This window comes from Haliotis rubra, unplaced genomic scaffold, assembly GCF_003918875.1.
Source record: "Haliotis rubra isolate DU_JTF1 unplaced genomic scaffold, ASM391887v1 Scf718, whole genome shotgun sequence".
NCBI lineage: Eukaryota > Metazoa > Mollusca > Gastropoda > Lepetellida > Haliotidae > Haliotis > Haliotis rubra.
The window spans coordinates 11727-39498 of NW_025767433.1; the positions used below are offsets into that span (position 1 = coordinate 11727).

The 27772-nt window shown below is 39.2% G+C and overlaps 1 protein-coding gene across 13 annotated transcripts; it reads left to right on the forward strand.

Annotated features, from left to right (window-relative positions):
* The first annotated feature begins 399 nt into the window (after positions 1-399).
* LOC124259319 (proteoglycan 4-like) lies at positions 400-22101 on the forward strand. 13 transcript variants are annotated; one of them, XM_046693431.1, is made up of 16 exons: positions 400-463; positions 5000-5085; positions 5742-6123; positions 6669-7019; positions 12574-12621; positions 13041-13088; positions 13508-13555; positions 14501-14548; positions 14968-15015; positions 15496-15544; positions 15965-16012; positions 16385-16432; positions 17639-17686; positions 19053-19151; positions 21013-21065; positions 21711-22101. In XM_046693431.1, the coding sequence occupies exons 3-15, from the start codon at positions 6039-6041 to the stop codon at positions 21056-21058; spliced, it is 1014 nt and encodes a 337-aa protein (XP_046549387.1). In that variant the 5' UTR covers positions 400-463; positions 5000-5085; positions 5742-6038; the 3' UTR covers positions 21059-21065; positions 21711-22101. The 13 variants fall into 13 exon arrangements, 12 of the variants coding, with proteins under 12 accessions (XP_046549387.1, XP_046549386.1, XP_046549388.1 ...); XM_046693430.1 differs by lacking the exon at positions 400-463 and adding an exon at positions 3536-3620; XM_046693432.1 differs by lacking the exon at positions 400-463 and adding an exon at positions 3536-3620 and having other exon boundaries at positions 21023-21065.
* Positions 22102-27772: the final 5671 nt, after the last annotated feature.

The window sequence follows — 27772 nt, forward strand, 5'->3', positions numbered from 1 at the left end:
ATACCTGTGAAGACATTCAAGTTGGTCTCACTAAACCTGGGGATATTACAGTGAATACCTGTGAAGACATTCAAGTTGGTCTCACTAAACCTGGGGATATTACAGTGAATACCTGTGAAGACATTCAAGTTGGTCTCACTAAACTTAGGGATATTACCCATTAATGGTCTCCACTTAAACTTAGGGTAGTGAAACCTGTAAAGACATTCATGCTGGTCATCAACAATGTTGTCACAACTTCTCCGTTTCAGTGGGCAGGTTCCGCCATATGCAATCATGACCTACTTCTCTTTATGCTTTTGATCCAGTATCATGTTGGTGTATTTGTTCAATCAGATTTCTAACAATGAACTCTAAACGCATGTAGAATACGCCTCAACATAATTTGCAGAGCGTGTGCATTCAACAAGGAAGTATAATGTGCAGGTCGGATTTCTAATGGCGGTTGAGTTCACCTGTACAGGTACGTGTGTGTATTTTAAACAATATTTGAAATGATAGTAGTAAAGACAATGTGGGAATACTTCGTATTTGTGTCTATATTATCATTGGCATGAACACTACACACGCCCTTACCATCGCTGCAACATACATCTTGACACACTCAGACGTTCACCCTACTGACTGTGTTACCATGACCGTTGGTATGTTTTACACAGACGTTGTATTTGGGGTAACATGTAGATGTTATAGGTAATACAATCTTCTTTGAGTGGCATTTTAGCAGTTGAGACATGCACTATTGAACAAACATTATGGATAACACATTATTTTATTTCGTGAGTGCGACGTTTCGATACAGATTCTTGTACCGTCAAGCAGGAATGAGGGGGTGTGGCGTAGGGCAATGCAGTAATAAAGGGTGTAAATTGAGCAGGTTACGATTCTAAATGGTGGGTAAGGTGGTGTGTGTGTGTGTGTGTGTGCGCGTCTGTGTGAGTGTGTGGATTGTGTGTGTACCTGTGTGTGTGTGTGTGTATATATATAGTAGTGTGAGTAATATATGCTTCCAAAGACAGTTGTGACGAATGCATCTACAGTTCTAAGCGACAGATGGTTACCTTTGTACTTATATGTAATGGTAGATGAAATAACATGACAAGGTATCTGTACACATATGGACAGTCAGGAACATAAAAGTAGTATGCATCCACCGATGTCGTCTACAATTGTGGTGATCTGTTACTGGAAACTGTGTGATGAACTCTACCTTTGTTTTGTGTTGTCTTACACACCTGTAATCATCACATCGTGGTTCCTGTAGCTAATGTATACAGTTCTATAGTGTGTATCTATGTATAGACGTAACTGGCCTTGTCCACTGCAAGTAAACGCAGTTCTCCAATAGAATATTTGCTTAGTTTGTAAATGTCAGTTTTATTCCGAATATCGTAACGGACGTAGCATTTACCTTTATACCATCCGGGTGTACCTGCAATTTCGTTTTTCATGGACACTAAGAATAATTCTCCAGATAATTATTTTGCTACGCCTTGCCAATATTGTAAATTTAAGTGCAGATGGATTCCATCTGAATCAACTGCTTTTATTTAAAAGAGAATATGTTGCAGTTATTCTTTTACCATAACTTCATTGTTTGTTTGTGTCAGTTCATACACCGTACCAACCTTCATACATGAACTTGTAAATCATAAATCGTAATTTCGATTTCTTAGTCATATGCTATATACTGTTATCTCCAGTTCAATGATATCACATAAAATATTTTATAAGTAATGAAAATGTTCTTTGTTTCGATATTGTTTGTCTAACGCCACTAGGGCGAAACTTGATGGACGTGTGTTTTATATTTCGTAAGTTATTGATCATGCAAGTAAGTTATATACGAAACCAAAGATCTGTATATGAATGTATAAGAAATGGTACACATTCTCGTACTATGTAATGGCTTGATAGACAAGTTGTTCATATCTGTATATATGCCTCCCTACACTACCTTATACATCTACTGCTTGATAACAGTGTTACCTTCTACACATCTACTTCCTCATTGTAAATAGAAGTTGTTCTTCCACATAAAATACCATTACATTAATAAATGAGTTGATATTGCTTCAGCTGAAAATTCAAATAGACAAAACAAAGTCAGAATTTTTACTTTTTTCATCTCAAGTCAGAATTTATACTTTTATATCTCATATACATTACTGTACACAGTTTTAACATAATTCTGTACAGATCTTTAGATATAAATAATTATATAATGCTCAGACCTCATCTCAAGCCAGAATTAGGACCCAATGCTGTCTTAATCTCAGCTCCAGGACATGAGGCAGGCTCTTTGTTTCAACAGTAACACATGCAAAATTCACTTCCTGTTTCTTCAATACCCTGGCAGGTTTGGGGTCCATATCATGATTCGTTAACCTTACCTATACTCTTATATTCACTCTTGAACACATTGTATTATCTGAAATTACAGTCACACCTCTGCTATAATACACAAACATTAAATAACATTAACCTGATACTGAAGTTCACTTACATAACATGGACTGATTTGTAGAACAGTTATCATGCTGGGTTTGTGCTCAACTGGTCTGAACATGGCTGATGGCCTGACCACCCTTTGATGTGTTGCTTTTTTCTTTTGTTTAACGCAATATTCCAGCTATATGGCGTCGCTTTGTAATTAATGAAGAATGGAGAAGACAATCCAGTGATCAACAGCATGAGCATATATCTATGCAATTATGATACCATGGCATGACAAGGTGTCAACCTTGATGTTTGGAACGAATAAAGAGATGTATGTTACACGTTTTACGACGAATGAATCCAAACTGATCAAGAACTGAAATATATAACATCTCACTCAGCAGTATGTAGATATTCGAGACTGGACCAGACAATCCTGTGATCGATATTATGCGTACACTCGTTTGAGTAGAATGACATGCAATCAACCAAGTCAACCAGCCTGGTCACCAAATCAATATCTGTCACCTGCATAGATCAGTAGACGTAGCAACCAATGATATAGTTAGAATTCACATATTTGCCACCAAACTCACAGATATGAGTGTAAGAAATGCTCAACAATTAATCAGTTAGTTTTTAAAAAAAGAAATTCAATACGGTCTGCGCGAAGTGTGTCAAACTGATATAATCTACGATCTTAACAACAGTTGCTGCTCGAAATTTCATTTGCATACGGACACATCTACGTAACGTCATTAACGTAAGATAATAAACATACACAAACGTTAAGTTTAATATACAACACACCATTTTCTAAGGACCATAGAAACAGTATATAGATGAAGCTATAATATTGCCGACGGTGGTATAGTACTAATTGTTATCAATTCGGTTGTACATTCAAACACAGAAATCTTTCTGTCCGCTGATCTCCATACCTACCACTACATGACTACAACTTCAAAACACACCGTGACCCTTGCTGGGCAGGTTTCCCTCAATGCGATCTTAATCCGCATCTCCTCTATACTTAGAATCCAGTATCATGTTGCTTGGACCCAAACAATGAATTGTAAAGTTATTTTTACTCCTGCGATCACACGGCTATATCACGTGTGTACAACAAGGAAGTATATTCTGCAGGTCGGATGTCTAATGGCGGTTGACGTCATGTACAGGTATGTGTGTGTAGTTTCAAGAGTCATTGTATTGATGGCTGTAAAGGCAATATGGGAATATTTCGTATTGATGTCCATATTATGATTGGCATGAACACTACACAACCTCTTAACGACCCTCCACGGTATGCTTACTGACACACGTAGGCTTTCCCCCTACTGACTCTGTGTCACCATGACCCGAGGTATGTTTTACTCAGACATTGCATGGGTGTAAACTGTAGAGGTTATAAGCAGTGTAGTGATCACGGAGGTAAACTGTGGAGGGTAGGATTCTCAATGGTGCGTACGGTGACATATACAAGTGAGAGTATTATACTTCCCAGCTCAGTTGTGACGTGTAACATCTACAGTTCTAAACGACAAATGACTACCTTTGTACTTATATATATTGATAGATGGAATAACATGACAAGGTATCTGTACACATATGGACAGCCAGGATTATATAAAGTAGTATGCATCCACCGATGGTGTCTACACTTGTGACGATCAGTGACTGTTGAGAAGCTGTGTGATGAACGCGACCTTTGTTGTGTGTCGTCTTACACACCTGTAATCAGCACAGCGTGGTACCTATTCGCCAGTAACTGATGTGTAAACGTAACTGGCCATGTCCACTGACGCTGACTACAGTTCTCCAAAATATTATTTGCTTTGTTTGTAAATTTAGTTTCATTAAAGTCAGTTTCATTCCGATTATTGTAACGGCCGTAGCATGTTCTTTTACACCATCGCGTGCACATGCAGTTTAGTTTGTTCATGGACGCTAAGAGTAATTCTCCAGATAAATATTTTGCTAAGCCTTGCAAATACTGTACATGTTAGTGCAGATGGAATCCATTTAGAGCAATTGCTCTCATTGAAAAAGGAATAGGTTACACTTCTAGTTTTACCGTACGTTTATTGTTTGTTTGTGTCAGTTCATACACCGTACCAATGTTCAGACATGCAACATGTAAATCATTAATCTCATTTAGGATTTGTTAGTCATATGTTATGTACTGAATTCAGATATCTCCAGATCGATCATATCTTTAGTAAATTCACATAAATATGTTATAGGTAATGGAAAACGTATTTTTGTTCGATATGCTATGTCTAACGTCCCTGGGGTGAAACGAGATGGACCTGTGTTTCATATTTCGTAAGTTATTGATCATGCAAGTAAGTTATATACGAAACCAAAGATGTGTATATGAATGCATAAGAAATGGGACACATTCTCGTACTATGTAATGGCTTGATAGACAAGTTGTTAAAATGTGGCAAATGCTTACGGCAACTAAACCACAGGAATTGTTTGACCTCAACTGAAAATATAAACATTTACCAAGAAGCTTTTTTTATAACTAACGACATACATGAACATGTTTCAGGGTCGGAAAGTCGCACCTGCTAGAAAGAAGAATGAATACGTGTGATCTTCTTTGTCTTCTGATCTTCATGACCCTCCTCTCTGGAAGTAAGTACAGACATCATGATGCCAGAGAAACCTAGTTTTCAAACAAACACTCTTTTCATTGTAAAGCTGTCATTGTATTGGTGTAAATTATCTTCGCAAATGAAGATACACATCTATTTGTGAGATATGTATCATGTAACAAACATAAGTTCGCAACCGGCATCAAGTCGTACAGTGTTTTAACGGGGGCCCAGTATCCAAACTCGTTCATGAATAAGCAGAAGGCAATAATGTACTATAAAATTATTTGCTTGTGTGAGTCTGCTTTTCAATTGCCAGATGTTCCACTTGTGTGTTCAGTAACTAAAAGACGTTAGTTAAACGTCTTGTGGAATCGCTCTCTATATCTGTAGATCATCTGTGAAGCTCAGTGAGTGAATATGGTTTTACGCAGCATTTAGCAATATTCAAGAAGTATCACGACCTGAAATTGGCTTCACACATTATACCCATGTGTTGAATCGAACCTGGGTTTTCGGCGTGATGAGCCAACGCTTTAACCACTGGGCTACCCCATCGCCCCTGTGTAGCTCAGAATACGGAAACCGTGACTTTGTAGTATATGTCACAGTGCGGTGCTACACTATTCTGCTATATAGTTCCATGGCACGTGTTTATATGAATGAATCAATCGTCATTTGTACTTCGTTTTTCAGCCACTGGGGCAAGCCTGACCGCTTCACCAAGCCAAATAGCAATCGGGGGCAGTAACCCAACATCTCAGTTGACTGTAAGTTGCAGGCCAGATGCACCTGGAATAACTACATTGTATAACATGGAGATTGGCAAGAAGTCTTCTGCTGGCTTTGATCAGCCTATAATACGATTGACCAACACAGATACGTCAGTACAAGTAGTGGACACAAGTCTACAGCAGCGGATGACAGCCTCAGGTTCTATCAGTGGAGCAACAGGCAGTATACAGTTCATCCTGACAGATCTGAGATCTGCTGATGCTGCTTCTACATACTACTGCAACGTTATACTTGGCGGGATCAGCTGAAACTGATGAGGCTACGGCCAACATCACAGCTAGAAGTACGCAGTGGTAATATTTACTCAAAACTGAATCTGAAACGTTTTGATTCTTTGCGATACACACACACACGCCACGCACGTGTGTGTGTGTGTGTGTGTGTGTGCGCGCCCGAGCGTGAGTGTGTGTGTGTCGGTAAAAGTTATAAAACCACTAACTGTAACGTCATACGCATGAAGACGGCATATTACCGTTATGAGTCACCTATGACGACACTTAGTTTCCATTGTACACCTGAAAAGCAGTTGAACGGCGAAAGATCGTGTGCACATATAAAGGAGTTTTGGCAAGAAGAAATATCTGGATCATCTTTTTTATATAAATTGTTTAATTACATTATTTAGTGTATTTCTCAAGTCATCTCTGCATCTCTTTTCACACGTGTCTTGTATGTACATGTCCATGGATTCTTGGTCAGTATGAGATATTCTAAATGTGTCACTTAAACTTATTGCTTCTTTCTAAATATAAGTGTTTTATTATGATATGAGTTACAATTATAATGGCCCCGAGTGTTGACCTACAATGTCTATATCCTGTTTTACAGCTTATCCAGAGCAAATAGAGATGTTCCCCACTCCTGACAGGGTCCAGTATGACGATGGTCAACTCTTGTCAATGAGATGTACAGGCAGGATCGGGAACCAGTTTGATGAGAACAACCTCCAGAACCTGTGGACATGGGAGTGGCGATCTGGAAACAACGAGTTCGCCTCCTGGACACGATACCCGAACAACCAAAATATCACCTACGACCGTCCTACTTCAGTAGCGGAATGTCAATATACAGGGGCGTCAACGCTGGTTCATACAGTCTCGAATCTTGACAATGGGAGACAGTTCAGGTGTTCTGTCATAAGTGAAGAATACAGTGCAAACAAGACTGTTTATGTTGTTGGTAAGATTGTTTCAACGTTAATTTATCCGGTTTCTACTGTTTTATGTGTTCGGTTTTACCTTGTATGTGACAAGCTAGACAATGGACGACAGTTCAGGTGTTCTGTCATAGGTGAAAACTACAGTGTGTTGTATACCTGGAAAAACAGCACTTTTTACAGGTGACCTACTTCATTTGATGAGTGTGATTAATGTGTTTTATTCCCTTTCACATGACCTCATGCGTGGGTTGCTAGGTGACCTAATCGAAAATCCCATCCTTATCAGTTCATGACACGCATAAGGGCTTGACATGACATGACAAATACAATCGTATCATCCAATCAGTAAACAGTATCCATCCATGAATAGTTGTTTCTGTGAAAACTGAAATTGGTGAATGTCATGTAACGATGTAACTGATAAGATAAATCATATGATCGGGTGATATATATAACTGTAAGTAACCCTATTTGGTCCTCAAATAGATAAGGCCCTCACGTGACCCATACCCTGTGTGCTGATTGACTGGCCGTGGTCCTCACTAATACCAAATGTGTCTAGTGATAGGTCTGTTGTAACGTCGGATCAGCCAATCAGTTTACATGAAATGAAATGACGGTAAAATTCATGAAGAAATCACACTGTATGTGTTCTAAAACCAACTTGAACTAAGACAGTTGTCTCCACCTTGTCCAGCCTTGAAAGTGTTAAGTCAGCGAGAGATAAATCCAAGTGGGGACACTGTCTGTTTACTTCACAACACAGTTGATGAGGAAGTTCGCTGATAATACCTCGCGGGGTCCTTAGATCGTTAGGTCGTCAAATTAAATGTATAATATGTACACTGATTCAAAACGTGTCCTTAAGCCTAATTTAAATACTTTACCTTATGGATTTTTAGGTGAGAGTACTTGTCAGGGCCATTTATAGTTAGTCAGGGCCACACAGGGCTATTTATATTTAGTCAGGGAGACATTAGGATAGACACATCTGTTGTATATTGAACTACCATTAACACTAAGGTTGAGGCTGGAATTGGTATTATTTATCAGTTATAACACAAAGAATGAATGATCTGATGTCAGTTGTACAACGAACAGTTGTCTAATGTCCGTCCTCCAGCAATAGATATACACCAACAAACAAGATATATATATATATATTTCATATCATATTTATTAGCTCCGTTTCCATCAGTAATCATTAGGATAAGCGAACTCCCAAAGTCTACTTTACATCTTTTGTGAATTACATGTCTCGTTGCCCCTCCTCATCGCCCTGTCCTTTGTTTTCTGTATCAGATATGATGTCTTCATCGCCATCTTTAATCAAGTCTTCCACCCATGATTTATATTTGTGCAGTTTGAAAACACGTCATGATACATATTATTCGTATCTTGTACTTGCTTCAGTATTTCCTGTGTATTTGGACCCCACTGCATATGATACAGATAAGTAATAAATCGTGAATACATCCAGATTAATTCTTCAGTTTGGCTTCCATCATGTCCATCATGTCCATCGTTTAAACCTCTTTTTCATGTACAGCTGTCATTTCTTATCCAAAACGTCTTTATTCAGCTCATCATCATCATCATCATCATCATCATCATCATCATCATCATCATCATTTTCCATTTCAGGGCATTGTTTATTGTGTAAATGTCTTTGGTTAATTGTGGTTGACTTCACAGTCATCACAATATGGCATTGTTGGTTTTCTTCATACGTCTGCTCATGCTGAAAGTCTAACTCGGATTGAATTGTCCTGGCTTGGAGTTCTCCTTTCAAACTAAGTGCATTGGGACAAAGACGCAAATGGGGAGGTGTTTGTGGTTTTAGATCTACCAACAAGTGTCCATAAGGTTTCTCGGTAGCCCTTTGAAGCTGGTCCATAAAATATGTATAATTTTCTCGATACATTTGCCTTGCCGAAGTCATGATGGGTTGTTGATCAATAGGGTTGTTGAACAGAAGCAGATAATGACAATTTCTTTGTTGTATAGGATCTTTACTGTAATACAAATTTTGGTTTAAGGCGATCACTGAGAGATTACGATGATGACTTCCTTTGGTAAAAGATCGGTAATGTGTGGATATTTGCTCGCTGTCGACATAAAGTTGTCAAGGACAATAACGTTCACAACAGCGGGGTCCAGAAACGCATCCTTTTCAAGGTGAGAAGGAATGCCTTGATGAAATTCAACACAGGGATAAACACAGGTTTGAATGACGTTATACAATGGCTGCCATCGTTTGTAGAGCCTTATAATACGCCCAGGTTTAAGGTTTAATGTTCATCCTTTCTAGAAACTGCTTCACTAAGTAGGTTTTCCCACAGGAGGTGGGTCCAGAGACGATCATGGTAAATGGATGAAGTAGCTTAAATTCTTCAAATGACTGAGTAGTATTTTCTGATGAATGTGGTTGTAGCTGCTGCTGCAGCTGCTTGAGATCTTCTCCTGAATGTTTTGCTCGTTTATGACGGGACAGGTTATGAGCCCAGACATATTGTTTGGAGCATACAGGACAGAGATGCATGACTATGTTCACACATCGGCAGTCCAACTACAAATGAAGTATTCAATTACAAATTTAGCTTTTTTTTGTATATTTTAAAACCTATTTTCATTCGTTTTCTTTACATTACATCCACTGTTGTTTCCCTTGGCCGATTGAAACTTTCCCTTTCTCTCTTCAACTTTCCTTTGACCTGTTCGACCACTTGTTGAGTAGTAGGGGACACAAATGTAATATTGGGTTCCTGGGAATACATGCACTGTGTCTGTTCCTTTCTTTTCTTGCTTCTCATATTTTTTGCCATTCAGGATCATAAAATTCAAGTGTTCTATCTATAGACACAGTTACCTGTCTTTCCACTCGTCTCATGACAAAATTATACGGTTTCAGTTTACCCTGGACTTGCAACATATAATAACGAGTCCACTTCTCTGTGTCTGGGACATACAGATTATATTGTTGACTCATGGTGATGTGTTCTGTTTGGCGTCTGTCCACATGAATGTTCACAAGGTAGAATTGTTTCCCCTTTATACTCTTAAAACCAGGTGAAGTGTGACTGTCACTGGTCCATGCAGAAATTTAATTTTCCCACGTGGACTTTTTATATAGATATCCACAGTTTTAACTGATCTTCGGCTTTTGAAGGGTTCATACAATTTAACAGGGCCAATTCAGGATGTTCAAGATCGTAATACATACTCTTCCCATTCTTCACACATAAACAACCAATGCAAATATACTCTTAATATTGATTTATTGTCAATATTCCAAACTAAATTAAATATAATATTTTACATCACACTCTAAGTTACAAATGTAAATCCACATGACTACTCCAGCGGGCCACCTCTTACTGAGGTATTGGGAATCCCAGGGCCAAATACGGACAGTCTAGAGATCATTTTTTCACGTTCGACCGAGGGATCATCATCTTCGTTCCAATTCTTCAGAACGACACAACTTTGAAAACACTTGCAAGCGTCCCATCTGATTAAGTACACAAATCCTGCCTTGTCCATTTGACGAGGACTCTGTTTCATCTGCACAGGCCAGTCTTAAAACGAATCGAGTCTTTTCTCGAATAAAGTCCATTCAGTTTTGATTGCACAGCAATCGGCAACGGCAGTCTTGTCGAGTGAGTAATGTCCACACACATCCATGATATCCTGAGGGGAGAGCAGTGGTAGCACGTCAGCACAGTACAGTGTATAAACCAAGAATGGCTTTACATCCAGTGACTGTAGTCACTGGTATTACAGAAGGAACACAATAGGTACCCCATTTGGTTCTGATGGTCTTCCTGTAACATACACGGCACCATGTCCTTCAGTTCTGACACAAAGTCAGGTATTACCTGGACACAGTCTCTCAGTTTCTTCCACTGATTCATGGACAGTAAGATACCTTTACCTGTAGGCACTACTTTACCACTTGAGTATTCTTTTTCCCACTGACGAAGGTCCACACCATTGCCATTCAATGCAGCATACATGTTCCCTCCAACATGTGCATTTATAAGAGCCTAAGTGACCAGACTTCATAGCCTCTTCCAACCGATTGAGCACCTGGGAAAGTTCCAACCAGTGCTTTAGAGTTGACATAAGGCCTCATTTGGTAGGATAAGACTTGCCACTCGAGTACACATCAAACTTGATGATGTGAATGTTTATTGCAACTTTCTTTGTCTTTGCTGTCACAAACACATTTTCACCAAGATCCAGATTACAGTGAGGGCCCTGGAGGGTCACCAAGGTCTTATCATCAACATTCCTCCGTCCCAGGAGGCTGGCAGCTTCATGTTTTCCACTGAATATGAGCACTTGTACAAATTGTTCAAAAGCGTGGGTTCCACATCTTGGTAACTCAACAGTAAGGTTCGGTTGCGGTCTATTTTAGTGTCTTGATTGTCCTACAAAGAATTCAAAGCATGCTATTAAATAATGGAAATTCATGGAAAACACACATAATACGTGTATGTAGTTACTGAATTTTATATGTGAAGAAAAGGCCTTACCATTATGTAAGCTCTATTGTACTGATTCAGGATACCCCATTGTTCCAGTAAGTTGACCACAGGTTCCACATTGTCTATAGCTTTCAGATGATCACAGTGATTATGTCTAAGGGTGTTCATATCGGAGGAGCCCATCATGATAGAAGTATTGCAAGTGAAGTTGTGTGAAAAACAAGGTGTTTTTTATACCCTAATGAGGTCACAAAACAAAGGTCATATGAGAGTCATGAACTGATAAGGATGTTTTTATTTCCATTAGGTCACCAAGAAACCAAGCACGTATGAGGCCACGTGAGAGGGATTAAAAACTCATTTATCACACTCATCAAATGAAGTAGGTCACCTGTCTATCTAGGTATACTACAACAATACAAAAAAGACTGTTTTGGTTATTGGTAATATGTTACAGCTGTGATTGGTTCACCGTTAATGTGTCCGGTTTTACACTGTGGATGACTTTAAACGTATACCTGGTCCAACACAAAGTTTACGCACAACGGGTGATCAGGTTTCCGATTTATCCTGAAAATGCCTTTTAAACTTGTTAGATATTCTATCCAAATATTAGCTTTATGTTCTATTCAAATGTTTCGAAGCTATTAATAACAGGACGACAAACTGTCAAACAGATCTTCCCGTGAAGATCCGAGTAAGAATTGGTCTTACCAAAGAATCATAGAATTTCAGACAGCAGTGTGTATACACATGACTGAGATGTTCGTGTCAAAGTGCCGTCTTCAGACTAAAACGACATTGTCATTCTTTAATGACATTCGTGTATTTCTTATTGGACCCAAAGTTTGTGATCTTTGTTTCTGATCGAATGCAGCGCCACTTTTTATACCACGACTACAAACATGCAAACAGGAAGGCTAATTTTTCAATGGTAAGAAGTCGATTATCACCTTGTCTAAACCAAGTCTATATTGTAAGTGTGTTACACATATGAACTTATATGTTAGCCGGGTACATATTTTATGTTAGCAGGACAACAGAAGCTAAGGTTTACTTTCTAAATGCCATATCTTTTTTCAAGGTCAACAACCACCACGACCAACAACTCCTGCCGAAACACCTACAAATGGTGAGTTTTGTATAACTGAAAGAAAGCAGCAGCGGGGTATATACTTGACCAACAACTAATTTACTTAATTATCATTCCCGTGAAAATCCTGGTTAGAACTGGTCTTCGGTAACCCATGCTCGTCGTAAGTGGCGAATAACGGGATCGGATGGTTTCTTATTGGACCCAAAAGCTAGTGATTGTTGTTCCTGATCGAAGACAATTCCACTTTTAATACCAGGGCGACAAACTGTCAAACGGAAAGGCTATAATTACAATGGGAAGAGATCGGTTGTTGGTCTTATCGAACTCAGGCCTATATGTTAAGAGTGTTATGCAGATGAGCCTATATGTCAGCTCAGTACACCATTCATGTTAGCAGGACAACGACAGAAACAAAGGACCAAGCCTACTTCCTAACTGCTATATCTTATTTTCAGGTCAACAACCACCACGACCAACAACTCCTGCCGAAACACCTACAAATGGTGAGTTTTGTATAACTGAAAGAAAGCAGCAGCGGGGTATATACTTGACCAACAACTAATTTACTTAATTATCATTCCCGTGAAAATCCTGGTTAGAACTGGTCTTCGGTAACCCATGCTCGTCGTAAGTGGCGAATAACGGGATCGGATGGTTTCTTATTGGACCCAAAAGCTAGTGATTGTTGTTCCTGATCGAAGACAATTCCACTTTTAATACCAGGGCGACAAACTGTCAAACAGAAAGGCTATAATTACAATGGGAAGAGATCGGTTGTTGGTCTTATCTAACTCAGGCCTATATGTTAAGAGTGTTATGCAGATGAGCCTATATGTCAGCTCAGTACACCATTCATGTTAGCAGGACAACGACAGAAACAAAGGACCAAGCCTACTTCCTAACTGCTATATCTTATTTTCAGGTCAACAACCACCACGACCAACAACTCCTGCCGAAACACCTACAAATGGTGAGTTTTGTATAACTGAAAGAAAGCAGCAGCGGGGTATATACTTGACCAACAACTAATTTACTTAATTATCATTCCCGTGAAAATCCTGGTTAGAACTGGTCTTCGGTAACCCATGCTCGTCGTAAGTGGCGAATAACGGGATCGGATGGTTTCTTATTGGACCCAAAAGCTAGTGATTGTTGTTCCTGATCGAAGACAATTCCACTTTTAATACCAGGGCGACAAACTGTCAAACGGAAAGGCTATAATTACAATGGGAAGAGATCGGTTGTTGGTCTTATCTAACTCAGGCCTATATGTTAAGAGTGTTATGCAGATGAGCCTATATGTCAGCTAAGTACACCATTCATGTTAGCAGGACAACGACAGAAACAAAGGACCAAGCCTACTTCTAACTGCTATATCTTATTTTCAAGGTCAACAACCATCATCACCAACAACTCCTTCCAAAAACACCTACAAATGGTGAGTTTTGTATAACTGAAAGAAAGCAGCAGCGGGATATATACATGTCCAACAACTAATTTACTTAATTATCATTCCCGTGAAGATCCGAGTTAGAATTGGCCTTACCAAAGAATCATAGAATTTCAGACAACAGTGACTATACACATGACTGAGATGTTCGTGTCAAAGTGCCGTCTTCAGACTAAAACGACATTGTCATTCTTTAATGACATTCGTGTATTTCTTATTGGACCCAAAAGTGAGTGATGTTTGTTTCTGATCGAATGCAGCGCCACTTTTATACCACGACGACAAACATGCAAACAGGAAGGCTAATTTTTCAATGGTAAGAAGTCGATTATCACCTTGTCTAAACCAAGTCTATATTGTAAGTGTGTTACACATATGAACTTATATGTTAGCCGGGTACATCTTTTATGTTAGCAGGACAACAGAAGCTAAGGTTTACTTTCTAAATGCCATATCTTTTTCAAGGTCAACAACCACCACGACCAACAACTCCTGCCGAAACACCTACAAATGGTGAGTTTTGTGTAACTGAAAGAAAGCAGCAGCGGGGTATATACTTGACCAACAACTAATTTACTTAATTATCATTCCCGTGAAAATCCTGGTTAGAATTGGTCTTCGGTAACCCATGCTCGTCGTAAGTGGTGAATAACGGGATCGGAAGGTTTCTTATTGGACCCAAAAGCTAGTGATTGTTGTTCCTGATCGAAGAAAATTCCACTTTTAATACAAGGGCGACAAACTGTCAAACAGAAAGGCTATAATTACAATGGGAAGAGATCGGTTGTTGGTCTTATCTAACTCAGGCCTATATGTTAAGAGTGTTATGCAGATGAACCTATATGTCAGCTAAGTACACCATTCATGTTAGCAGGACAACGACAGAAACAAAGGACCAAGCCTACTTCCTAACTGCTATATTTTATTTTCAGGTCAACAACCATCATCACCAACAACTCCTTCCGAAACACCTACATATGGTGAGTTTTGTATAACTGAAAGAAAGCAGCAGCGGGATATATACATGTCCAACAACTAATTTACTTAATTATCATTCCCGTGAAGATCCGAGTTAGAATTGGCCTTACCAAAGAATCATAGAATTTCAGACAACAGTGACTATACACATGACTGAGATGTTCGTGTCAAAGTGCCGTCTTCAGACTAAAACGACATTGTCATTCTTTAATGACATTCGTGTATTTCTTATTGGACCCAAAAGTGAGTGATGTTTGTTTCTGATCGAATGCAGCGCCACTTTTTATACCACGACGACAAACATGCAAACAGGAAGGCTAATTTTTCAATGGTAAGAAGTCGATTATCACCTTGTCTAAACCAAGTCTATATTGTAAGTGTGTTACACATATGAACTTATATGTTAGCCGGGTACATCTTTTATGTTAGCAGGACAACAGAAGCTAAAGGTTTACTTTCTAATGCCATATCTTTTTTTCAAGGTCAACAACCACCACGACCAACAACTCCTGCCAGAAACACCTACAAATGGTGAGTTTTTGTGTAACTGAAAGAAAGCAGCAGCGGGGTATATACTTGACCAACAACTAATTTACTTAATTATCATTCCCGTGAAAATCCTGGTTAGAATTGGTCTTCGGTAACCCATGCTCGTCGTAAGTGGCGAATAACGGGATCGGATGGTTTCTTATTGGACCCAAAAGCTAGTGATTGTTGTTCCTGATCGAAGACAATTCCACTTTTAATACCAGGGCGACAAACTGTCAAACGGAAAGGCTATAATTACAATGGGAAGAGATCGGTTGTTGGTCTTATCGAACTCAGGCCTATATGTTAAGAATGTTATGCAGATGAGCCTATATGTCAGCTCAGTACACCATTCATGTTAGCAGGACAACGACAGAAACAAAGGACCAAGCCTACTTCCTAACTGCTATATCCTATTTTCAGGTCAACAACCATCATCACCAACAACTCCTTCCGAAACACCTACAAATGGTGAGTTTTGTATAACTGAAAGAAAGCAGCAGCGGGATATATACATGTCCAACAAATAATTTACTTAATTATCATTCCCATGGAGATCCTGGCTAGAATTGGTCTTCGTGTATTTCTTATTGGACCCCAAAGTTAGTGATTGTTGTTCCTGATCGAATTCAGTGCCACTTTTCATATCAGGACGGCAAACATTCAAACAATAAGGCTATTATTACAATTGTAAGAAATAGTGTACGACCTTGTCTAAATCAAGTCTATATTGTAAGTGTGTTGCACATATGAACTTATATGTTAGCCGAGTACATATTTTATGTTAGTAGGACACAGAAGCTAAGGATCAAGTTCACTTTCTAAATGCTATATATTTTCAAGGTCAACAACCACCACGACCAACAACTCCTGCCGAAACACCTACAAATGGTGAGTTTTGTATAACTGAAAGAAAGCAGCAGCGGGGTATATACTTGACCAACAACTAATTTACTTAATTATCATTCCCGTGAAAATCCTGGTTAGAATTGGTCTTCGGTAACCCATGCTCGTCGTAAGTGGCGAATAACGGGATCGGATGGTCAGGCTCGCTGATTTGGTTGAGATGAGATGTATTTTCTTTTAAATATTCCGTAGAGGTGTTACAATATGACAAGTTTCCAAGTGAAGAATACGTTGTTCTGACACTAAAACTGGTGCCAGCCCTACACCAAGGCATCTGGAATAATGTCAAAATTATAAACACTACCGGAGGAGGGAAGTATGCCCATGAAATGAAACAAGCACGAAATGAATACAAAATGCCATTCAGAAAGTGGTCAAATGTAAAATATGGTATTTTGGGGATTACACTTTCTCAGCTTGTAGAAGCGGCGGTGAGTGGGTTAGGCGGCTGACTTTGTGTGCTGGCGATTAGATACCCGACTCTGAGGGTGTGGGTTTGAATTCCGGATGGGAATCAACCCAACAAAAGTACTCCCAGATAGCATTCGGAAGTTGGCCCAACGTTGACAATGTTGGCAATACCATTGCCAACGTTAGGCCAACGTCTGAATGCTATCTGGGCTAGAATCTGTACTTCACTGAGAAGTGTAATCCCAAATATAATATATGTTACGGCACCAAACAGCTGGAATATTGCTGAGTGCGGCGTTAAACAACAAGCAAGCAATCAAACTCAATTTTTTAAAAGTGTGAATTTCAGAAACATCTTGTCCATTTATGATGCTTGAAGTGGTATTATAGAATCATAGAATTTCAGACAATGATGCCATACACATAACTGAGATTTTTGTGTCAAAGTGCCTTCTTCAGACTAAAAGTTATCATTATCATTCTTTAATGGTATTCGGGTATTTCTTATTGGACCCCGAAGTTAGTGATTGTTGTTCCTGAACGAATTCAGTGCCACTTTTAATATCAGGACGACAAACATTCAAACAGGAATGCTATTATTACAATTGTAAGAAATCGTTCATGACCTTGTCTAAATGAAATCTATGTTGTAAAATCAAATCTATATTGTAAAAGTGCTACATATATGAACTTATATGTTAGCCGAGTACATCTTATATCATAGCAGGACAACAGAAGCTAAGGATCAGGTTTACTTCTAACTGCCATATCTTTTTGTAGGTCAACAACCACCACGACCAACAACTCTTTCCGAAAAGCCTACAAGTGGTGAGTTTTATATTATTGTCTGGGAGCAGAATTTCGGAAATATCTTGCCTATTAATGATGTACTATAGTACTTCGAAGCATAATTCTGGCATAATTGTCTGGACATTTACATTAGCAATCCATGGCACGTATTTCTGGTAACGGTGGCTATACAGTATACTGACATTCTGAAAACGTAACGTCATCTTTTCCTTCATCAACGGCTTTTTTCCATAGCTTTCTGAGCCCCCAATCTGAACCAATGTCGCCATTGCTGCCTTGGTATTCTTATTAGAATCCCACATCAGCTGTCATGTTTCGTTTCAGTTATCATTCTGATAACACTTGAGCTGGATAGGTTCAATTGTTAATGTCAGCATTCGCTTTATCAATCGGTTTTCATGTATTGATCGTAAGGTACACTGAGGTACACTTAACCTTCTTTGGTTGACGTACTATCAGGTGTTCTGTTCACCATACTTTACAAGGATAGATTGGGCAGAACTTCGGCCTGAAAGTCTCATGGAAAGGGCCATGAGGTGAGGTGAGGTGACATTGGGTTTAACGTAGTGCTTGAGAATATTTCGCTCATATGACGACGTGCATGCGTGTGTATGTGTATGTGCGGCTGCTTGTTCTAGCCCAGACTTAAGCTGGTTTTATAGTGCTAGACCACTGAGATACCATGCCGCAGTTGCATGAATACCCCACTCAGACACATTATACTGCTAGACCGCCGACCAGTCCTTGTTGTACCCATTAATGCCGAGCGCCAGGCAGGGACCAACAAGTACCATATTTTAACGTCTTTTGGTATGACGCGGTCGGGGATCGAGACCGCGACCTTCCGCACTCCGGGTGGACGCTTTAATCACTACACCACGGAGGCGGTCCAAAGGGCCATGAACATCGATTGGTCCCTTTTAGTTATGTGTGATGACACAAACGGGATACAGAGACTGATCAGTCTTTCCAGGGCCCCGGAAGGGTTATGTTAAGGGGTTGGAGTTATATGCTACAAAAACATTTCCAAATATCTTTTAAAAAGGAAGGTTTGGTGTTTACGAGACATTTGGTATGGTCCGGGTGAAATATACTTAGGTTGAAAAAAATAAACACAAGCGAAGACATTCGCGTATTTTCTTTTGGTGTAAATACCTCCTTCAGAAACGACTATATGCTGGATCGGTCAGTGCTAACATGAGACGCTAACACATTCTTGGCAACTAGGTATTGTCAGAACACTATGACTTGATCTTCTACTGAACCTTAACAAAACAATGTATAACGGTAACAACTTTTGGTTACAATAAATTAAACTGCCATGTAGCCATAGAAATACATTTTATGTTTCAAATGACAGCGACGTGTGAATTTTCTCTTGGAGGTGGAGTGGCTATAGGTGTGTGTGTAATGCCGGTCGTTGGTGCCATCTGTCTGGGTTTTGCGTTCGTCTTCAGGGACAAACTAGCAGACTGCATATGAGGTAAGTACTTTAAGTGTATACGTTCTTAATCTATCTGTGGAAATCATATAACCTTTGAAAGTTCATCCGCATGACGATCCAACAAGGACAAGAATTTTAACATTGAGCTTAACTTTATTCTGCATTGCTGTCCTGTAAGTTTGCTCCAGTGACTTTCGTAGTTGGCAATAAAACAATGATGGGGAGTTTCATCCCTGTACCCGCAATTGGTGTGATTACCCAACACGCCAATTTTCGCCGGTATCCAATCTCCCATTTCTTGTTAAAGTTTTGGAAAGAATTGTATCCATACGTCTCAGGGAGCATCTTATTCACAGCAGCCTTGGAGAAGAATTCCAGTCTGCCTATAAGAGGATACACAGTACCGAGACTGCACTACTGTCTGTCCAAAATGACATCATGCACTCACTGGACAATCAGGAAACAGTTCTCTTTGTTCTGCTAGACCTCTCTGCGGCTTTCGATACTGTGGACCATGACATATTGCTTCAGAGATTGGAACAAACAGTTGGTATTGGCGGCTCTGCACTTCAGTGGTTCAGATCGTACCTCACTGACAGATACCTTCAAGTTCAAATTGATGGATCCAGATCACAAGAAGGTGAGCTGCGCTGTGGTGTCACACAAGGCTCTGCCCTTGGTCCTCTCCTTTTTGACATTTACATACTGCCTATAGGAAATATCATCCGACAGCACAATGTCAACTTCCATGGATGCGCAGACGACAACCAGTTGTATATAGGAACAAAACCTACCCAAGTAGTTGCTTCCAAGTTACAGCTTGAACATTGTATCGGTGATATTCAACAGTGGATGACAGCAAATGCGCTCAAATTCAACAGTTCCAAAACAGAATATTCATGACTATTAGCTCTTGAGATTAGTGGCAGTCATATCAATCCAAGCAATGACGTGCGAAATCTGGGAGTCAAGTTTGACAGAAACATGACGATGAAAAACCATGTCAAGTCAACATGCAGATCTGCCTTCTTCCATCTATTTAAGATCAACAAGATCAAGAAATACCTTGACAATGACAGTCTGAGGACAGTTATCCAAGCCTGTGTCACATCACGTCTTGACTATGGAAATGCCCTCCTCAATGGGACTACTGCCACTAACATCAAACTACGGCAACAAGTGCAGAACAGTGCTGCGAGGATGCTGACTGGTACCAAGAGAACTGACCATATCACATCTGTCCTGAAATCATGCCACTGGCTACCCGTAGAGCACCGCATCACTTTCAGGACTCTTGCTATCACATAATCAGCACTAAATGATGAAAACTCCCCAACTTATGTTACGGACATGTTACATCACTACCAACCCACAAGAGCTTTAAGATCAACCGATGATAAGGAATGCCCTACCACTGGAAATCAGAAATTGTGAAATAAAAGACTCTTTTCTAACTCATCTGAAGACATATCTTTTTTCCGCTCACTTCAACAAGCGCCGTTGATCAGTCATGTCCAATCTGGAAACCAGGCGCTATACAAATCAATTATCATTCATTCATTCATTCATTCATGGCGGAAGGCAGCTTCGTCATAAGGACTAAACACTCTCCCGATAAACCACCAAATACCGGCCATGCTCACAATGTAGCACTTACAACCGCTAAAAAAGGTCCTATCAGGAAACGGACCTGACCATAGATACACTGTGGGATTCGTCAGTGACGAGTTTTTCTGACCACAGTTAAAGAATCCAGAGAAGACAGTCGAGTCAACAAACTAGAAGCAGTAAAGGGATGTTGGTAGCTCAGTGGAAATGCCTGGTGATCTCGGCAGGGACTTTCTATGTGTCGCAGCTCCTAAGTGTCATTTTATTTGTTCATTTATTAATCTAATCTATGGTTGTTTCAGGACCAAAGCACACCGGTAACGCAGAGAAGACAGTAGTCTCTAAGTAGGTTAACCTTTTCCAGAATGAATACTTCCAAACATTCATCACAACGTAACAAATATCCTAATTGTATATTGAGTTATTGTTTCTAGACAAGGAGTACTTAAATTTCATAGGTTTGTATGCTTATCCATTCCGTAAAAATAAAACAAAAAAATGGTCTGCAGCATAATAAGCATTGCCATAAATTTATCCTGTCTCGTGTTTCTAAAGCATAAAGTCACCATGATATTATCCTTCTCAACCACTGCAGCATACACTCTCCCGCCAGAGTGGTCGCAATTGATTGAATCCAAACACAAGGTCACATTTTGTCAATGTACATTATCACTATACCTAAATAGTGACACATAAGTGCTTCTCGGTCTCCATGCTTCGTGTAAAAGCTGACGAATATTAACTGGTGAGCATCCATGAACCAGCTGACATCGTGTCACTGTTTCCCGTTGGCATGAATCCATGCTTCCTCTTCCGGTCATTGGTTTGTCTTTGTTTAAGCCAGAATCGTAAAGGTGAACCACATTAAAACAACACTCACACCATTCAGATAGACGTGCATGACTACAAATTACCATAGTAATGGAACTGTTGAAGGAGTGTGGGTCTGAAGGACATTGGTAACGTACTTACTACACACGTTTCTTGTAGGTGTAGGTGATCCAAAATCCAAGAAGCCATCTACATGAAAACGATTCAAGCCATCCTTCAACCGTGAGCAAGAGTACTACACATCTCCAGATTGCCTGCCATCAACTAATCAAAGACTCCAATCAGATATAATCCTTCTGTGTTTATCTGTATGTTTACACGTATGCTAAAAGTGCTTCTCTGATCTATTGTTAAAACACTACTTCATATCTGTATATATGGCTCTCGACACTACCTTGTACAGCTACTGCTTGATAACAGTGTAGCTTCTACGCGTCTACATACTCACAGTAAATAAAGAAGTTGTCCATCCATAAATACTATCATTACAAAAATAATAGAGTTGATGCTGCTTCAATTGACAATACAAATAAAGAATATTTAAAAAGTCCGAATGTTTTATTTTATTCATCTCATATACATTACTTTACACAGTTTTAACAAAATTCTGTACACACGTTTAAATAGAAATATACATTACTTCATCACACAAGGCAGGATTAACAAATGCTGTCTTAACCTGAACACACAGTGTGTTTGTTTAAATAACACAGACATAACTCAGTATATAGGCGACCCGTGAAGAACCGGGATAGACAACCATTGCACACAGGCGACTATCTTGTCGTAGGATGGTCAGTTTCGCTGACTTGACAAACCTCAGAACACAGATCGATGGCAGTTGATCACTGGATTGTTGGTCAACTCATTTACAGACACAGGCTGGAATATTGCTAACTCGGCGTACCTCACTTTCCTCCAGACCCAGGCATCGTTTGTTTCTTATCATGATTCCTTAACCTTCCCTATACTCTAATGGTTTATATTCAGCTTGGAACACACTGCATCACCTGAATATCACAGTCAAAACTCTGCTGTACGAGACAAAATTAAAATGCCAATATCCTGATACTAAATCTCTCTTACATAACATGGACTGATTTGCAGAACAGTTATCATTCAGGGTTTGTGCTCAACTGGTCGGAACATGGCTGATGACCTGTTCACCGCTTGATTGTGTTGCTTTTTATTCATTTTTTAACGCAATATTCCAGCTATATGGCGGCGGTTTGTAAGTAATCAAGCTTAGACCAGACAATCAAGTGATCAACAGCATGAGCATCTATGCAATTGGGATACCACTGCATGACAATGTGTCAACTTTGATGTTTGGAACGAATAAACAGATGTAGGTTACAGACGAATGAATTTAAAACTGATCAGAAACTGAAATATATAACATCTCACCCAGCAGTATTCCAGTCCTATGAAGGGGGTCTGTAGATATTCCAGACTGGACCAGGCAATCCAGTGATCGATATTATGCGTACACTGTTTGGGTAGAATGACATCTAATCAATCAAGTCACCAAGTCTGGTCACCAAATCAACATTTGTCACCTGTATAGATCAGTAAACGTTGCAAGCAATGATGTAACTAGAATTCACAGATTTGCCATCAAACTCAGAGATAGGAGCGTGAGAAATGCTCAACAATTAATCAGTTAGTTTTGAAAAAAAGAAATTCAATATGGTGTTCGTGAAGTGTGTCAAACTGATATAATCTATAAACCTTCCAAGCAATGATGTAACTAGAATTCACAGATTTGCCACCAAACTCAGAGATAGGAGCGTGAGAAATGCTCAACAATTAATCAGTTAGTACTTAAAAAAAGAAATTCAATACGGTGTTCGTGAAGTGTGTCAAACTGATATAATCTACGATATTAACAACAGCTGTTGCGCGAAATTCAAATTTTACACAGACACACGTAATGTCACAAACGTAAGATAATAAACATACACAAATGTTAAGTTTAAAAAGCAACACACCATTTTCTAAAGACGTAGGAAACAGTATATAGATGCAGCTATAATATTGCCGACGGTGGTATATTACTAATTGTTACCAATTCGGTTGTACTTTCAAACACAGAAATCTTTCTGTCCTGCTGATCTCCATACTTACCACTACACGACTACAACTTCAAAACACACCGTTACCCTTCGCTGGGCAGGTTCCCCTACATGCAATCTTAACCCACATCTCCTTTATACTTTAAACCCAGTACCATGCTGCTAGGACCCAGAGGATGAATTGTAAACATATTTTTACTCCTCCCATTACAAGGCTATAGCATGTGCGTTCAACAAGGAAGTATATTCTGCAGGTCAGATGTCTAATGACGGTTAACGTCATGTACAGTTATGTGTGTGTAGTTTCAAGAGTCATTGTATTGATAGTTGTAACTTTCTGTACTCACACCAATTTCAACATATTGATAGTTGTAAAGACAATTTGAACATCTGTGAATAATTTCATCTGAAAATGTCCAATCAACGCAACAACGACATCAAACAAAGGAGGGGTCACTTGCAGTCAATATCGTGTGTGTCCACCGTGCGCTGCAAGACATGCTCGCAGTCTTTTGGGCATTGAAAGACACACATTTCTCAGGAACAGCTGTTGGATCGTCTGCAGCCTCTGATGGTCTGTGGTCTGATCATGACACCACCCCCTCCAAAACGATCATGTTCAAGGACACAGTTTGGCGCAAGTCTTTCTCCTTTACGTCGATAAATCTGTGGACGTCCATCTGCAAACCTGGATTCATCTGACAAAATGACATCTGGCCATGTCCTGTTGCCAAGATTGGCATCATTTGCTGCCCATCGCTGTCTGGCAAGTCTGTGGCGATGCAATAAGGTTGGACCACGGGATATATATATATATATATATCTGTGTGTGTGTGTGTGAAAACATTTAAATATATACTGCTAACAAAAAGTATGGGAACACCCTAAAATTTGATAGTCATATATAAACTTAAACGTGGCGAGGTCATTTATGCTGTAAATGCAACTTTTTGTGTGCTTAATGGGCACTTTAAACGACACGTTAAAACATGCAGTGAAGCAACCGATTCAATATTCGTTGAGTTTGTGTGGAATGTAAAATTGTCAAAAACACTGAAAAACAAGGGTGCTGTTTGGGCGTTTGAATCAAACATGGTGCTGGTGTGTTTCAGCACCCTTGTTGTTCGCTCCCCGTGAACGATCGGGTTAGAATACTGGCCTTCAGTAGCCCATGCTTGTCGTAAGAGCATGATCATCGTTCTGCGCAATTGGGAACCGATGACATACATGTGTCAACCAAGTCAGCGAACCTGACCACCCGATCCCGTTAGTCGCCTCTTACGACAAGCACCCAGATAGCAAAAGTGTGTTGGACCAATGTTGGTATATGGTTGGTTGGTTGGTTGGCCAACAGTTTGACAGCATTGACCCAACGTTATCTTAATGACTTAAAGGTAACGGCGGCTTTTGACACGTTGTTAATACATGTGTGTAGCACATCAGTCTATAGCATAAGCCTTTGACTTAAATACATGTGTGTAGCTCATCAATCTATAGTATAAGCCTTTTACTTAAATACATGTGTGCAGCACACCAATCTATAGCATAAGCCTTTGACTTGAATACATGTGTGTAGCACACCAATCTATAGCATAAGCCTTTGACTTGAATACATGTGTGTAGCACATCAATCTATAGCATAAGCCTTTGACTAAAATACAAGTGTGTAGCACATCAATCTATAGCATAAGCCTTTGACTTGAATACATGTGTGTAGCACATCAATCTATAGCATAAGCCTTTGACTTAAATACATGTGTGTGGCACACCAATCTATAGCACAAGCCTTTGACTTAATTACATGTGTGTAGCACATCAATCTATAGCATAAACCTTTGACTTGAATGCGTGTACATGTGTGTAGCACATCAATCTATAGCATAAGCCTTTGACTTAAATACATGTGTGTCTAGCACATCAGTCTATAGCATACGCCTTTGACTTAAATACATGTGTGTTGCACACTGATAGCACACTAGTTATAGAAGAAAGGAAACACAGAGGCACATGAACTGATATTTCAACAAACAACAGAACAACGAATATATTCCGCATTTCGACCATGGAAAATGGATTTTCAACAAAGAAAGTATTGGTAGTTAGTTGCACTACATTTGTTCCCACGTTTTGCATCACATTGGCAAAGAATATGTGTATATCTTTCAACATAAAATTTAACAATAACAGTGTTATTTTATCTAATTGGTGAGAGCTTTTACATGAAGATAATGAGAATGTAAATTTTTGAGAGGCATAAAGAACTTGGTATTCAAATATAAGACAAAATACAGGTTAATGACGAAGGGGAAAGGAATAGCCCAGAAACGTTGTGCATACAATAAAGAAGACGTTGACGTCCATAATATTTTGTCTTATACTAATAAGAATGCAGCTATTGCTCTGTTTTGATATGGGTCAGGTTCCTGAGTAATCTCTTAGCTAAAACTTCCTTGCAATTCCCATATCGAAAAACCGCAATCAACAATGAAATAACATGAAAAATGCATGTGATGATCCCTTTATATACACCCGTGCATTAATTAAGCACCACCCTATGTTGAAAAAATGTGATGCTACAGAAAAGTTAGGGTATAGCCATCAATTTAATCAACCTAGAGTCAAACAAGCTTTATCCATTGGCAGTTTTAAAAATACAATAACTTTTTCTATTCCTTATAAAAGAATATGTTGATAAAAATGTGATGGACTGAAGTTTTACCCAAAATAGCTATTCCTTTTCTGTTGAAACTACACCATTAAATTAAGTTTTGACCAAACATAACAATTCTGTTATATACCAAGATGACATTTAATTACACATGAAGTAAGCTTTAATTATGGATAATCAGGAAGAAGCCGAATGTCAAAGATTCAGACCGTTTATCAACAACTCAGATTGCGCATTGTCAAAAAAAGGCCACATCAATAAGATTTTGGAATAAATCTTTTATAATTTTGAGTTTATTGTATTGAATAAACACTTCTCCTTGCTGGATACTGATAATTACTGCTAAACTCTTTCTTCTTTTTTTTCCGAAGCAACTTTTACTGCATTTTAAAATTTTACTTTCTTTTCTTTTTTTTTTGACTGTAACTTTTCCTACATCTTAGTTTACAAACTTTCATCCATTCACAATAGATAAACCAATTTGTAGGTATAAGCATTCCGATGAAGCTTGTGTGGATTATGGCCGAGATACACCAATAAGTCTTAACTTAATGATATATTCACATAGTGATGCCATTTGTGCAATGTTTGTAGATTCTCGTCTCACTTTCAAAATGTGATTTTCAAATTGTATCAATGATCCATTCTAAAATACTGTGAAACTGTGAAATGCACCAGGAACAACGTTATGACTGAAGGATGTAATCAAACGACGTGGAGTTCATCCTTTGTCATTTCAGTCCTGATATACAGTCGGTGCTCATACTGTTGATCACTGGATTGTCTGATCCAGACTCGATTATTTACAGACTACAGCCATATAGCTGCAATATTACAACAACAAACCAACAAACAAACCGGATACTTATTGAAGACCTAGGAAATTACGTCAACATTTTAATATAGCTCCCTGTCATTTTCCTGCCCGCTTTTGTATTGTTTCAATTTTTACATTTCCGTCAAAAGGTATCTCCACTACAGTGAAACGGGCTTGCTCGTCCCCACACACGTATTTCCCGTCACGATGTGGCTGAAACATTGCCGATGTGACGTTAAATACTCACTCACTCACTACAAACTTATACCCCGATTCACCAGCACTTTGTGTTGATTGTTTCCCCAAGCATTGGAAATGGTGTATATTTCTATACAACACCACCATCGTGATTATGATTATTAAAATTATTACGCAAATAATTACAAGAATTGCAAATTCCAGTTGAAGTATGACCTGGTCGTTCCTTTTGCCCGGGCAGGGCTGTGGTGGTGTCTTGACAAACACCAGTCGAAGTGTCTGAAACAGTATAATTGAGTGAAATGAGATCAATAAATGTGACAATGCAAAATGAAAACACTTATGAAGATTATGCATGCCCACAGGATCAGGATTGCAAAACATATTGCAATTGCTCTAATGTCTCATCATCAAGTGGAAACATCGGCCATTCTTTCATTTTTGAAGCTGATACGATGCATAC

Bases quoted from the DNA above. Each gene is read 5' to 3' on its own strand.
- LOC124259319 (XM_046693431.1), top strand. From the start codon at position 6,039: ATGCTGCTTCTACATACTACTGCAACGTTATACTTGGCGGGATCAGCT. The intron at 14,549-14,967 runs GTGAGTTTTGTG...TTTTATTTTCAG, and splicing joins TGCCGAAACACCTACAAATG to GTCAACAACCATCATCACCA. The intron at 16,013-16,384 runs GTGAGTTTTGTA...TATATTTTCAAG, and splicing joins TTCCGAAACACCTACAAATG to GTCAACAACCACCACGACCA.